Source organism: Vigna angularis, chromosome 1 (genome assembly GCF_016808095.1).
Source record: "Vigna angularis cultivar LongXiaoDou No.4 chromosome 1, ASM1680809v1, whole genome shotgun sequence".
NCBI classification, from domain to species: Eukaryota; Viridiplantae; Streptophyta; class Magnoliopsida; order Fabales; family Fabaceae; genus Vigna; species Vigna angularis.
Window position 1 is genome coordinate 51,079,685 of NC_068970.1, and position 14,843 is coordinate 51,094,527.

The following is a 14,843-nucleotide window of genomic DNA, read 5'->3' on the forward strand; positions in this document are numbered from 1 at the left end:
CATTTGATACTATAGTAATTATTTATCCATTAATACTTTCTCAATCTTTTAATATGAATTAAGAAACATTGAGTTAATATAAAGTTAGTGAAAAAAAAACTTTAATTTTTTATTTTTTTTTATCTTTATGTTCATTTTTAATATAAGTATTTTCACCTTAACTATTATGAAAAATAGTTTTTTCATTGGAATCGATATCGTGCACTGAATATTTAAAAACATATTCGGACAAGACTAAAAAGATGGATGAATTATTTTAAAAAAAAAATTCTCTTTAATAGATTTTTGTTTTTAAAAATTTATTTAATAAATCAGAAAAGTTAATTTTGAATAAAAATAAATAAACAAAGGAGAGAAGGAAAGAGAAAAATTACACAAGTAATTTTTATACTGGTTCGATCAAAAGATCCTATGTCTAGTTGTTAATCTCTTCAAAAGAGGGATTAACCTTTCCACTAAAATAAGTAACAATTTACAATTGAGAAATAAGGATTGAGATTGGAAAACACCTCATAAGAGATGAAAGACACCTCTATAAACAACTTGATTATGCTTTGTAGGTATATTTCACCATTTAGACACACTAAGAAAGAACATTTCCTCTTACAAGCACCAAGTTCACAAGTTCACAAACACTCAGTTTCTCTTAAACACACAACTCTAATACTCTTAGTGAAAAGTTATTTTAAAGTTATGTTTAAGTTAATTATTTATAGACTCTTACATTTGAAAATTAGGTTAGAAAACGAAGAGTCAAGTTCATAACTGCCACTAATAATCGATTATCATAAGTGATAATCGATTATCTGCGAACCTTAGTAATTCATGCTTTTGGGGATAATCGATTATCACATAGACTTTATGAAAAATAAAAAAATTTCTATGTTTTCTGCTACTTGGGTTCTAGTTATTGACTCTTGAACTACTAAATTAATTACAATACACACATTACAAGACTTTATCAACTAAATTATTGAGTCTTCCAATTATCATATTACAAGACTTTATCAACTAAATTATTGAATCTTCCAAATATTTCTTGAAACCAAACACTTCTTTTATTCTTTAACACTTCTCTACGAAACATCATCGTCAAAATTCTTTATTGAAGCAAAATGTCCATCTTCTTCTGTTTGCTAACATTTTTATCTTTATGTTCATTTTTAATATAAGTATTTTCATGTTAACTATTCTTAATTACTTATAACGATATTATGAAAAATATTCTTTTAAAAAATAAAAAGAATTGTCTTTTCAAAAACAAAACTAAAGTGTTATAAAAAAACACTTATAGGTTTAAGAAGAAAATAAGGATATTTTAAAAATATATATAAATTTGTGGAGCAAATTCATACTTGATCTAATTGGTCCTTGAAAACAAGTACTTTGAATTATAAATTCTAGTTAAAAAAATTTAAGTAAAAGGATTACTAAAAAATTCATGTGGATTCTTTGTAAATATATAATATTTGATACACACATAAATACTTTTCTTTATGTTTACATAAAAAACTTATAGGCAAATTAATAGATAAATAATTAAAGTATGTATTTATATCAAAATTCTTATGTATTTTTATGAGTGGAATGTATTTGTACATAAATTAAGTAAATAGACAGAAAAACAAAAAGTGGAGTCGTTAGAATGGTAACGACTTTAATATAGAAAAAGTGAAGTCATGAAGAGTTATGATTTTAACATCTCTTTGGATTTGTTTTCTAAACTTCTTTTATATTTTCTTTCTAGATTTCTAACCTTACTTTTTATCCTTTTCAAAATCAATAATAGCATAGTTGTTTATGGTGAAGAGCTTTATGCACTCATATGATCAAAGAATTGAACAAAGTATGTTTTCATTTTGCCTTTTTGAGGTATGTTAGCTCTTTGGGTTACATGCGGACTATAAAGCTATGTATGTGACTTAAAGATGCTCTTGGTAAATATCTTTTGTTCTATGATCTTGAAGATAGGATAAGATGTCTAATTGGGGTCTTTATTGTCAAGTTAGGTTTTTATGTGTTAGATAGAACTTTAAGGAACATATTTGAGGGTTGTTTAACTAAGGTAAGAAAAACTAATCTTAATCTTTGCATATTTGAATTTCATTATTAGATTTGGTTTGTTTGGTTTTCTATGTGTTGATGGTTGAATTAGTATATTAGTTTAGATTGATTTGGTTGAATTAGATAAGAAAAATGTATGATTGTATGAATTGTGTTGATTGATGAAATGATATTTGATGCTATGAAATTGAGATTTATCTATAACAAGATATCCTTAGTTTAAATGGATCATTTTTTTTATCAAATTGATGTTGTTTATGACTTGTTCATAGAAAGAAAAGTTTCATTTGAGCTAAAGATACACTGATTACGTAAATTTGTGTGTCTGTATTATGCAGACTCGTTGGGCGAGCCAATTGTTCGTCGAGCGAGTGACAAAAGTGATTATGGAAGAGTCAAGGGAGGCTTTCTCACTAGGAGAGCAATCCTCTCACTGGACGAGTTGTGTTTCTTGTTGTAAGTCATCTCGAGAAAATTGTTATTTTTGTTTCGTTAACCGTTGGATCGAGTTAAAATTTTAACAATTGGTCCTATACATATGATTTTTCACTTTGATCGTTTGGATATTTAATTTGGGGTTTGTAGTTAGAAAAATCAGTAGCTCACAATTTCTCTATTTTTAGATTTCTTTTGTGAAGAGCATTACTACTTTGATGTGTTGGCTAGTTGTTAGATACTTATTGTGGTATTGGTTTGATATAGGAGTAAAATAATGTATATTGTGAATGATATGTGTGTGTGAATGAAAGGTAAAGCATGCCAATGTGACTAAATAGTTTCATACATATATATGTTGTGGATATTGTATGAGGTATATTTGAATAGAGTATGGTTTAAATGGTTAAATACAAAGAATATATGAGTATGAGGATCTTGTAGATATGCAACATGATTGTGAATAAATTATTGGGAATAAAAGTGGAGGAATGGAATGAAAAGATGGAAATTATGAAATTATTTGTTGTATGATTTTGAGGTGTGTACTTCTAAAGAAGAAGTGCAAATTCATTTTAGTTTATGCATTGACTAGTGGTATGTGATGGTCAGAAGTTATCATATACTCTATTGATTTTACAAACTCACAAAGTAATATAGTCTAGGTGGTGAAAGTTGATAAAGATTCTTATGACAAAATTAGAGGTGAGATCCTTCATATGGCAAAGCCATAAGTTAACTTTGTTAAAAGGAATTAGACAGCTTGTTAGGCTAAGCAGAGTGAGATTTTTTTGCTACAATCCATTAAGAAGTTTTATGATAGGTGCAAGACTTCTTGTATCCAAGTCAATACATAAATTCAAATATTGAGTTTAGAATCATTATATTATGTATGATTGCTTGTTTAGTTGCGAGTTAATAAGGATTGTATTATTATAGAGATTGTAAAATATGTACGTTGAAATTATCATTAGCTTACTCTTTCTTTGTGTATGTGTTATGGTTTATCCACCTACAATGAAGAACTTTCCTTATAATTTAAAAAATAATGAAGATAGAAATCATTTAGAATTTTCATCTAATTTTAAAAATAATGGAGAATTTTTCTCATAATTTTAAAATTAATGAAGAACTTTCTTCTAATTTTAAAAATAACCGAGAGTTTTTCTTCTAATTTTAAAAGTAATGAGAATTTTTTTTCTAAAATTTAAAATTAGAGCTAAATTGAATAAAATTAACAAAATTTAAGATTAAATTGAATAAAATTAACAAAAGTTGGGAGTGAATTGAATACAAGACACTTACATGTGACACTAACCGTGACATTGATATTGACTTGACATATGACATTAATACTAACTTGACACGTGACATTATTATTGTCATGTGATATAATGTTAACTTGATATGTTGACAATTTTTTAAAATTAAAAAAAAAGCAAAAAGTTAATAAAAAATTTTAAAAATATAATCAAGAACTGACACATGACACATTGTTCATTTCCTATTAAAAATTTTGACGGTGTTATAAAAAATATCAAATTAAACAAAATTTACCAAAATATAAATCATATTAAAAGTCAAAAAAAAAGTAAATCTCACGATAAAAATATGACAAAAATAGTATTTAAGTTTTAATTAAATTAAATTGATGTCGTGTTTTACTGTGAAAAGAAAAAAAAACTATGCACAGAAAGTAAAGTAATTTTATAGTTTCCTTTATTACAAAACATAAAGTAAATTTGTCTATATTTAAAATAAACATCTCAAGGAAAGTTAAAGTAACTTTATATTGTCATTTATTACGAAACACTTATAAAGTAAGTTTGTTGATTTTACAATAAATATTTTTAAAGTCAATTAATGTTAATTTTAATGGTTGATAATGTAAAAGAATGTAAACTGCCTTGTTATTCATGACTATTAAAATCATATTGTAAAGCAATTAACAACTTCTTTTAGCACATTCTTTTGTAAAAATTTGAAAACATTTTAATTACCTTAATTATGTCAGATTAGGAGAAATTAGATAAAAAATTTCTGATGAAAAACTAAAATCAGTTCATTTGTAAAGAAGATATTCTTGTATAAGCATGGGCATAACATATTATTTTTAGGCACAACCAATTACAAATACAGTTTATAGAATAAAACAATTTGTAACAAAATAAAAATGTGATTCTCGATTATATTTTGCTTTCAAAAAATTTGTAATAACTTATTTTATTTTTTTTTAGTGAAAAATAAAATCTGTCAACCATTAGACATTGGTATCTATAATACATGTCGTATTTCGCGTCCATTAGTTTGAATATATTAAAAAAAACACCATAGATTTCATGTGTAACTGGGATCTCCAAAAACTTTATTCATAACGTGCAGAAAATGGAAAAGGGAAATTATTGCACTGAATGAACAAGTGCGTACTGTAGGAAAAGTTCCTACAATGGTCTGAAAAAACACGTGCCTAAGGCATGGACGGCAATCATGTACAGACAAAAATCCCTTCACTTTTTTCTATTGGGAGCACAGGCTCTCCATCATGCTCTCTGAACCATGAATTCTAACACAGAATGAACTAAAAGAGTTTATTCATTATTAAAGAATACTCTCACTCATCCAATTATCATGAAAATCTCCTACAACAGTAGTCGATTCTGTAGTATCTAACCGTCCTAATTTGTAACAAAAATCATGACTACAAGATAAACAGAATAAGAGATCAAAACCAAACTTCAAATAAAGACATTTGAACATAACATAGCTTAACATTGACGTTATTAAAATTATAAGAATCATCTGTTCTCATGAGGATCACGACTTTACAATTGTCTCTATATCAAGCTCGTTGAGAAAATTATAACAAGTTGTATTCAGTTGGAGCATCGATGTCTAATTTCTTGTGTATTATGTTAAAAATAATTGAAAGAATTAGCCTCCAAAGGGCCTCAATCTACTACTGTAGTGTACAAAATGGCGGGGTTGCAGTTCCCAAAGTAAACAAATTAAACTAAACCAATTGAAGAGTCTACTTCTTAGCCCGTTCCATCTTGTCTCTGATCTTTTCTTCCAACAATGATACTTCTGTGTCAAGATCATACATTCTGTTAATGGCACGCATATTCTCAAGCACTTCACCCTGACTATTATGATTCTTATGATCACACCTCAGGTGCTGCATGGGACCGTGAAGTACCTTATTCATAATTCCCATACTAAGGGCATAAATTGCATCTTTCTGTTCCATTGAGACATCATTACCCATCTTCGACAAACACTTCTCCATCTCAGAGGCTCTTATCCTCTCAACGTAGGCTCTGAACTTCTTAATGGTAGGAGCAGTTTCCAGAGAGTCTTTCCATGCTTCAAATTTATTCAACTCCTCCATGATAATTTCCTTGGCCTCAGCAGCTTTCTGAAGTCTGTCCTCTTTGTTAGCTGCAACAACTTCCTTCAGATCATCCACATTGTACACAAGTGCAGTCTCCAGATCTGAGACACCTGCTTCCACATTCCTAGGAATAGATATATCAACAAACAGCCGTCTTCTACCATGACTAGCCAGAGGAAGCTTCTGCACATTCTCTACAGTAAACAACGGCGATTCACATGCCGTGCTGGTGAAGATCACATCAGCTTCAGCAGCACATTCCAGCATTTCTGAAATCGGTCTAAACACTATCTCAACATCCTTCAACTCTCGTTGAATGGCTTTAACTTTCTCTTCACTCCTATTAACAACAACCATCCTTTTGCACCCTTTGGCAGCCAAATGCTTAATCACAAGCTTCCCCATTTTCCCTGACCCAACTACCAACACTCCAGCATCAGAAAGGGAAGAATCTGGAAGCTTCATCTGTGCAAGCTCCACAGCCGCCGAGCTAACAGAAACCGATCCAGATGAAATGTTTGTCTCAGTTCTAACCCGCTTCCCCACGGAGATCGCCTGCTTGAACAAACCACTAATTTTTCTATCAAAACCAGGCACTCCCTGTCCAGCTTTTACAACCTGCTTCACCTGTGCAAGAATTTGGCCTTCCCCAAGAACAAGCGAGTCAAGGCCCGATGCCACTTCAAAGAGATGGTTTGTAGCATCCGCATTATACAGCAAAACTTGGTGCTCACGAAGGTCAGGTATTGAAATTCCACTTACCTAAACAAAAACACAGACCATGAATTTTCTATCCAAACAAAAATAAGAAAACAGGGATAAATCACCTATTTCGTACCTAACCATTCCCGAAACCAAGAAAATTAATAAAAAAAATCCCAGAATCACAATCCACCAATCAATATATGAAAACTGTCATTCAAGCAATCATGTTAACATATGTTCCGGAAACAAATGGTAAGTGATTAAGTTTAGTAACTAAAGGAAACCACTAGTAGTTTCAAGGATTTGTTTAGACTTTCCGGATTTTCAGATCCATGCAACACAATTAGCCAACAAAACATTCATAACTTTTACGAGTATAATATAATATAATATACCTTAGACATCCAATCAGTAACTTCCTTAACACCACGGTGCTGAGAGAGAGCAACAACATAGATCTCCATGCGGTTGCAGGTGCTGAGAACAGCGGCTTCTTCTATGTGGTTCAAAGCGCAAAGGTCCTCAATAACCTGAGGCCACCGATCCTCTGGGATCGCAAGCTTCTCACGCATCTCAACGGGAGCAGAGTGGATGTTAAGCCCTATGCAAACAATGCAACTCTTTTCCTTCGTATATCCTGACACAAACACAGCAAAACAACCCATCAACTTCATATCCATACCTATAACAATCATTTATCAAATTTAAATTTTGACAAATTTGCGAATGAAGAACGAATGACGACGACTCACTCTCGGCAGCGGAAGTTTTGAGCAACTCGAGGGGCGAGGGCTTGGAAGCGACGACGTTTTGGGGAAGGGAATTGTTATTGTCGGAAAAGAAGGGGCAGGCGGCTTTGACGGAAAAACGCGAGCGAGTAAATGGGAGTTGGGAGGGTGGAGGGCGGATGAAGCGGCGAAAGCGGGCGGAGGAGGTGGTGGCAGTGGCGGCGGAGGAGGATCCAGCCAAGGCCGCCATTAGAGTTGGTGAAGGATTGAGATATGAAAAACGAAGAGAATGAGAAAAAGAAGAGAGAGTGTTGAAGAAATAGAGCAATTGATAGGTGCGCGTTGTTTGACCAACCAAAAAGTGAGGTTGTGAGGTTTTATATATATAATGGGATTGCCTTCTCCACGCGCCCTCGCCGACCCATTCTTTAACCACTTAGTTGGACCAAGCTCCAATATCTTTTCTATCTTATTATTATATTATCATTATCTTCTTTAACCAATCTTTCACCAAACAAAATTCTTTTCATTTCCAAAAATAAATATAATTACACCCCAAATATTTCTATTCCCATTTCTTAATTTTTTAAAATACATCACTTCTAATATTTCAAATTATTTAGATATTATTTTATGTAGTTTGAAAAATGGTTTAGCTAATGCTTAAAAGAATAAAAAATTAAAATAAATCAAAAAATTAAAAAATTTAGATACCCAACATTAACAATTCTAGATACCCAAAACATGTTTTATTTTTTATCTATTTTTTCTGTCTAGGAGATAAACATATTTTATCTTTTGTCTATTTTTTTTTCTATCTTTCTTTTAAAGCATTTTACAGAACTAAAACACTCTTAATCTTTTATCTATTTTTTATCCTCTACAAGAGATAAAAGAAATAAAAACTTTAGATTTCCAAGATATAGGTTATCTCTTATCTATTTTTTTAACTTCCGATAAAACAATATACGAAATGTATTTAATCTTTTATCTATTTTTTTTTCTTCCTGTAAAAAGAGATAAAATAAATAAAAGTATTAGACACCCATTTTATCTGTTATCTATTGTTTATATCTTTCTTAAAAGAATATAATAAAATTTAACATTTTAATCATATATTATTTTTTTATCTTCCTTCTAAAAAAGAGATAACAAAAATTAAAAATTTAGATATCCAAAATATATTTTATCTATACTTTTTATTTATTTTCATTACAAAAGAGATAAAACGAATACATATATTAGAATCCAAAATATATTTGATCTTTTTCTTTTATCTTCCTGCTAAAAGTGATAAAGATAAATAAAAATATTAGATCCCTAAAACGTATTTTTATCTTTTGTATATTTTTTAATCTCTCCTTTAAGAAGATAAAAAAATTAAACGTTTTATATATATAAAAGTTACTTCATCTTTCATTTTTTTTTCCTTATAAAAGAGATAACAAAATTAAAAAATTTAGATATCCAACAAAATATTATAGGTTATATTTTATCCATATTTTTATCTTCCTTTTAGAGGAGATGAAATTATTACAAATATTAGATACCTATATATATTAGATCTTTTATCTATTCTTTTTACCTTCCGCCAAAAGAGATAAAAATAAAATAAAAATATTAGATAACCAAATCCTATTTTATCTTTTATCTATTTTGTTTTATCTTCCTGTAGAGATAAATTATTAATCTTAAATTATCTTATGTATAATTAACACTAATAACCTTATTATAAGTTGATGAGAACTACTACTTATTTTGATAGTAACTTTAAATAATTATTTATAATTTTCTTATCGTTTAATAGTTTTAATGAGTAACTCATATCTAACCATCAAATTAATAAGAAATTAAAGATAAATTAAAAATAAGTCTTTTAAAGCTTTTTTAAGGCTTTAGTTTCTTTAAGTTAGTTTTAAAACAATAAGTTATTTATTTTTTAAATTTTTTATCTAAAATTTATACATAACTTAATATTCTTTTATAAAAATCACTTTTTATAAATGCTTATAAAATAATTTCTAAGTCAAAATGTTGTCCATATAAATAATAAATTTTTATTTTGATATACAAAGTATGTAAAGGTGGCAAAATGAGCCAATCTGGTCGTTTAAGTACGACTTAATATTGGTTTGTCAAAAACGGGTTGGGTCAGACTGAAACCGATTGAAAATGGGTTGAATTTTACGGTCTGTCTTAAACTGCTGTCGGGTTATTGAGTTATTTGACTTCTTTTTTTTTTCTTGCCATAGAAAGTCTAATATCACATAAAAATGGACTGAAATTTTTTTATTCTTTACATGAAAACTAGATGAAGATGTCCGAGTTGATTCTAGATAGAAAAGGACTAAAACAAGTTGTTGTCTAGGTTGTTTCAAATCTTGGTTGGCCTGTATTAGATTTTTCCCAAGTTGTATCATACCTTGACCAAACTATACGAGATCTTGCCCAAACTGTATCAGAACTTGACCAAGCTATCAGGGTGTGTTAATATGAAATGTCACAACGTGGGTTCAATTTTTTTTTTTAATGAAGCTGGGCTGGCCCGCGGGGATGGCCTACCCAATTACCAGGCTTGACAATGTGTTTGTTTAAGCTTCTAGATTAAAAAGTTGTCCTAGCCTGCCTTTTTTGGTTGGCTTGTTAGGCTTGACCCTTTTTGTCATCCCTACTTATAAGTTCAATTATTGAGTTATTTAAAAAGTCCATGTTTATATATACTAGTCGTCAATCGATAAACTTACAAAATTAATTGGTAAATTTCAATTGGAACTTGAAAAGTTGAGTTTGTTCCTTACAATATTTTTTTGCTACAATCTCATGATCCTCAAAATTGAGGGCTTTCACGTTTTTATTACGAGACTTTGAAAAAAATCTGATTTATTCATATTTTTCATGCTTATATTACATGTACCTTCTAATTTGTATTTTATACTAATAATAGTGCATTGGATTATCTAGAAAAATTTATATATCTTAAAGAGTCTATTGAAACAAGTTAACTAACTATGAAATCAACTATGTGTAATATAAGGCCATAATCACAAAAAGATTTTGTAGACCAAACAAAATCAAAGAAATTATAAGTACACTTAATATGTGTTGGTGAATCAAAATATTTTTATAGACAAAAAAAAAATCTTCTAATGTTCATATAAAATATATAAAAAGAAACAAAAAGAAACTTGATACAAACAAGATTAATAATCTTCATTGTATATGTTCAAATTATTTCCTATTATGGGTAGAAGAAAAAAATTTAAACATATCTAAAATTTCCATCCTTTCAATCAATCATACAATGCATGATTAAAGGAATTAACCATATATGATTAAAGGAAGAATCAAAGTAAAAAAATGATTGAAGCCACAACAATCACATTGAAGATCTTGTTTAAACAATTCAAGATGAAGAAGAATAAGACTCTAATTGCTTACACACTTTATAGTATTCATAGGTTGCTTAGTGTTCTTTTTGTGTGAGTTATAACCTATATAATCCTTCACTCTATGAAGTTAATCTAGTGAGACGAAACTGTCATCTTTTTTAGAGTTCTTAATTTGAGGTCTTAATCTCAAGAGAGATTAAGACAAGATAACTAGGAGTAATTTGTGTACACATTTGTAATGATCGAGATAGGATAACGAGACATCATTTGTTAAACCTCTTAAGAAGTTATTTTAAGAAAGAATTGAACATAATTTGTGAGTTTGAGTACAATTGTGTTTTGGTATTGGTTAGTTTGCTAGATGGTATAGTCTAGTTGCTTGCAAAAAGAGTCCAAGTCTATATTCAACTCCCTTTCTAAACCTAGATGTTCCAATAGTTGATATCAAAGTTCACCTTTATGGTTAGTTCTTCATAGAATAAAAGGCCTAATCATGCAACAATGCTCTACAAAAAGCGAGAGACAAACCAACAACCATCCATCATTGTTCAAATGAGAAGATTATGTATATTGTAGTAAATACACATAAATGTTACCACTTTTTTTCCTATGAAGTTGTTTTGTTATTAATTATATCTTTTCATATTATATATCTCATATATTTAAGAATATGTTACATTTTTTTAATCTTTATGAATCTTACTATTCTTGATACTTGATACGAAATGATTCAGGATTCAAAATATGAGTTGTATGATACATAGTTTGTATCTTAATTCAACTATAACAACTATGTTTACTATAAACTAAGAATGATAACATTATTGGAATACATCCATGTAGATATGTTGTAATAATCAATAATAGGATGTCTTTCCCTTATAATGCCAACCACAATCCCACTCCTCGTGAACTCTAGAATGAAGAACATAAATAACAATATTATCTAAATGGCAAGGCAAGACGTATTCTTTTATGTGTTCTATATAAAGAAGAAATTTCAAAGGTATACACTTTCTAACATGTGTCAAGGAAATGTGGAAACCTTGACCAGGTCTTATATGTTTGAATAAACAAAACGAAAACAGATTCAATGTATGATAAGCTACTATAAACGCACGAAATAACAGAAACAGAAGAAGTTTTACTCAGTACCTTTTGTGTGTGCGCTTTTCTCTGATTTTTCTCTCTTATCTGATAATCATCTTCTTCATCTCCAAGTTGCATCTGCATAGAGCAAGCCCTAGCAGTGCTTCTCCATTCTCGGTTCTCCCTCTCTCTCTAGCAAACTTTGAATATCGTTTCTCTCTCTTGCTACGTAGGATTATTACTTAATCCTGTCTGAGACTCTGCTTTCTCCCTTTTACCCTTCCCATTTGTGTTTTTCCATTTCTGTCCCTCTCACTAATATGGTATCAAGAGCATAGGTGCTTGTGGTTCTTGGGTGTGTACAGTGGGTGTGTGATTGGTGACTGGAATTGTGTATATCCAGAAGTAGAGAAAGAAGGTTTCTTTGTGTGTGGGTAAACCAAAGAAACTGCAAGAAGCTAGCAAGAAAGTGATGGCAGGTATTGGAGGAATACAGGGGCCATTGCCTGTATTTGATGGGAAATTATTTGATGACTGGCGCATCAAGATGCAAGCCATCTTTGGTTTCCAAGATGTGTCAGAAGTGATAGAGGATGGGCTACCAGATTTGGGTGCAAGAGCTACTGAAGAGGAGAAAAGAAGTTACAAACTGCAGGTGAAATTGGACAGCAAGGCCAGGTTTTTGCTGTATCAATGTGTCAGCCCAAAGATCTTTAACAAGATCTCTAAGGCTACTACTGCTAAGGAAGTGTGGGACATTCTAGTGAAGATGTATGGTGATGGAGACAAAAACAAGAAAGTGAAATTACAAGCACTGAGGAGGCAGTTTGAGATTCTGATCATGGATGGGGGTGAAACTGTGGTAGAATACTTTGATAAAGTGCAAGAATTGGTGAATAAAATGAGAGCATGCAAGGATGCAATTTCAGATGAGTACATTGTTGACAAAATCCTAAGAACTCTAACCCCCATATTTGACCATGTGGTAGTGGCTATTGAAGAAGCCCGTAACCTGGAGTCTATGGAGATTGAGGAGTTGCTGCACTCATTAGAAGCTCATGAGTATCGCATCAATGAGCGCAAGCAGTGCCAAGAACAGGCCCTACAGGCTAGATCTCAGTTTAAAGGGAAAAAGGGGTTCAAGAAATGGAGTAAGGGCAACAAGAAAGGTAAAGATTCACAGGAACAGCAAGGGGAAGATTCCAGTGAATCTATGCCAGTGAAAAACCAGAAAGCTGGAGGAGATTGGAAGTTTGACAAGAAGAAAGTGAAATGCTATAATTGTCAAAAACTTGGGCATTATGCAAAAGAATGCTGGAAAGGGGAAGATGCTAAGAACAAACCCAAGAAGAGGGCTAATCTTGCCCAGGAGGATGAGTCAGATTCAGAGGCTGTGATGTTGATGGCTAACACTGGAGAGGGGCAGCCAGAGAGCACAACATGGTACTTGGATTCTGGCTGTTCCACCCATATGACAGGGAGGAAGGACTGGTTTGTAAGGATGCAGGAAGCTGTACAAGGGAAGATCAGGTTTGCAGATGACAGAAGTCTGACTGCAAAAGGGTCTGGGAGAGTTGTTCTGAGAGATGTAGAGGGAAAAAAAGTGATAATTGAAGAAGTATTATATGTACCAGGACTGAAAACGAATCTGCTAAGCTTGGGATAGCTGTTACAAAAGGGATATGTGATGAAAATGGAGAACAATTGTCTTAGCATTTTCAATCAACATAAGAAGATGATTGTGCAGGCTCAGTTGTCACAAAACAGGACCTTTCGGGTGGTAATGAGTGCAGTAAAACATCAATGTTTTACTGCAACAGAAAATAAAGAGGAATGGTTATGGCATCTCAGATTTGGACACCTAAATTTCAGGGATTTATCACTGTTAAGCCAGAAAAATATGGTGAGTGGCTTGCCTAAAGTGGAAATTCCAGAAACAGTTTGCAAGGAGTGTGTCCAATGCAAGCAGACCAGGGGCAGTTTTCAGAAGATCTTACCCCAGAAGTTAACAGAAAAATTAGGGGTGGTATATTCAGATGTGTGTGGCCCCATACAAGTAGAAACACCTGGAGGCAGCAGGTATTTTCTACTGTTTATTGATGACTGGACCAGGAAATGTTGGGTCTATCTAATCAGGAGAAAGGGGGAGGTGCTGCAGACATTTGAAAAATTTAAATGTCTAGTTGAGAGGCAATGTGAGAAGAAGATTAAGGTGTTGCGAACAGATGGAGGAGGAGAATATACCTCCACTGAATTTAAAGAGTTGTGTGAAAAGGAAGGGATAGTGCATGAAGTTACCCCTCCTTATACACCACAGCACAATGGGACAGCAGAGAGGAAGAACAGAACCATACTAAATATGGTTAGATGCATGCTGAAGAGTAAAAAGCTGCCTAATTTTCTGTGGGGAGAGGTTGTGTTGACAGCCACATATGTTCTTAATCTGTCTCCAACAAAGAGACTGAATGGGTTGATACCTGAGGAAGCATGGACAGGGGTGAAACCAGATGTTAAGCATCTAAAAATATTTGGCTCTATATGCTATAAGCATGTACCTGACCAGTTGAGAAAGAAGTTGGATGACAAGGGAGTGCCACTGATTTTGGTAGGGTACAATGCCACTGGAGGTTACAAATTGTATAATCCTATAGGAGGAACAATTTGTATCAGTAGAGATGTTGTAGTGGATGAGGCTGGAGTATGGCAGTGGGAAACAGGTGAGCAGGAATCATCAACCATTAATCTGGAAGATGCTACTACTGGAGAGGAAACAGTGGAAACAGAGAAGGAGAGAAGAGATGACAACAGTAGAAGGTCATCAAGAGTTACACAACTGCCAGCACATCTAAGAGACTATGACTTATCTTATGAGGCAACACTCATATCAGAAGGCAACTTTGTTCACTTTGCTTTAATAGCAGAAGCTGAACCAGTTGAATTTGATGAAGCTGTAAAAGATGAAAGGTGGTATAAGGCAATGCAGGAAGAGATTGACTCTATAGAGAGGAATCAGACCTGGGAGTTGGTTGATCTGCCCTCTAA

General features: G+C 31.9%; 1 protein-coding gene across 1 annotated transcript; it reads right to left on the reverse strand.

Annotated features, from left to right (window-relative positions):
• Positions 1-5,252: 5,252 nt before the first annotated feature.
• Positions 5,253-7,674, reverse strand: LOC108332504 (glutamyl-tRNA reductase 2, chloroplastic). Its single transcript, XM_017567801.2, has 3 exons — positions 7,348-7,674; positions 6,991-7,232; positions 5,253-6,652 (listed from the first exon to the last, which is right to left on the reverse strand). The coding sequence occupies exons 1-3, from the start codon at positions 7,571-7,573 to the stop codon at positions 5,528-5,530; spliced, it is 1,593 nt and encodes a 530-aa protein (XP_017423290.1). The 5' UTR covers positions 7,574-7,674; the 3' UTR covers positions 5,253-5,527.
• Positions 7,675-14,843: the final 7,169 nt, after the last annotated feature.

Excerpts from the sequence above, each read along its gene's own strand:
- LOC108332504 (XM_017567801.2), bottom strand. The coding sequence starts at position 7,573 with ATGGCGGCCTTGGCTGGATCCTCCTCCGCCGCCACTGCCACCACCTCC. Across the intron at positions 7,233-7,347 it reads CAAAACTTCCGCTGCCGAGA|GATATACGAAGGAAAAGAGT; the intron begins GTGAGTCGTCGT and ends TGTTTGTGTCAG. Across the intron at positions 6,653-6,990 it reads TTACTGATTGGATGTCTAAG|GTAAGTGGAATTTCAATACC; the intron begins GTATATTATATT and ends GTTTTTGTTTAG.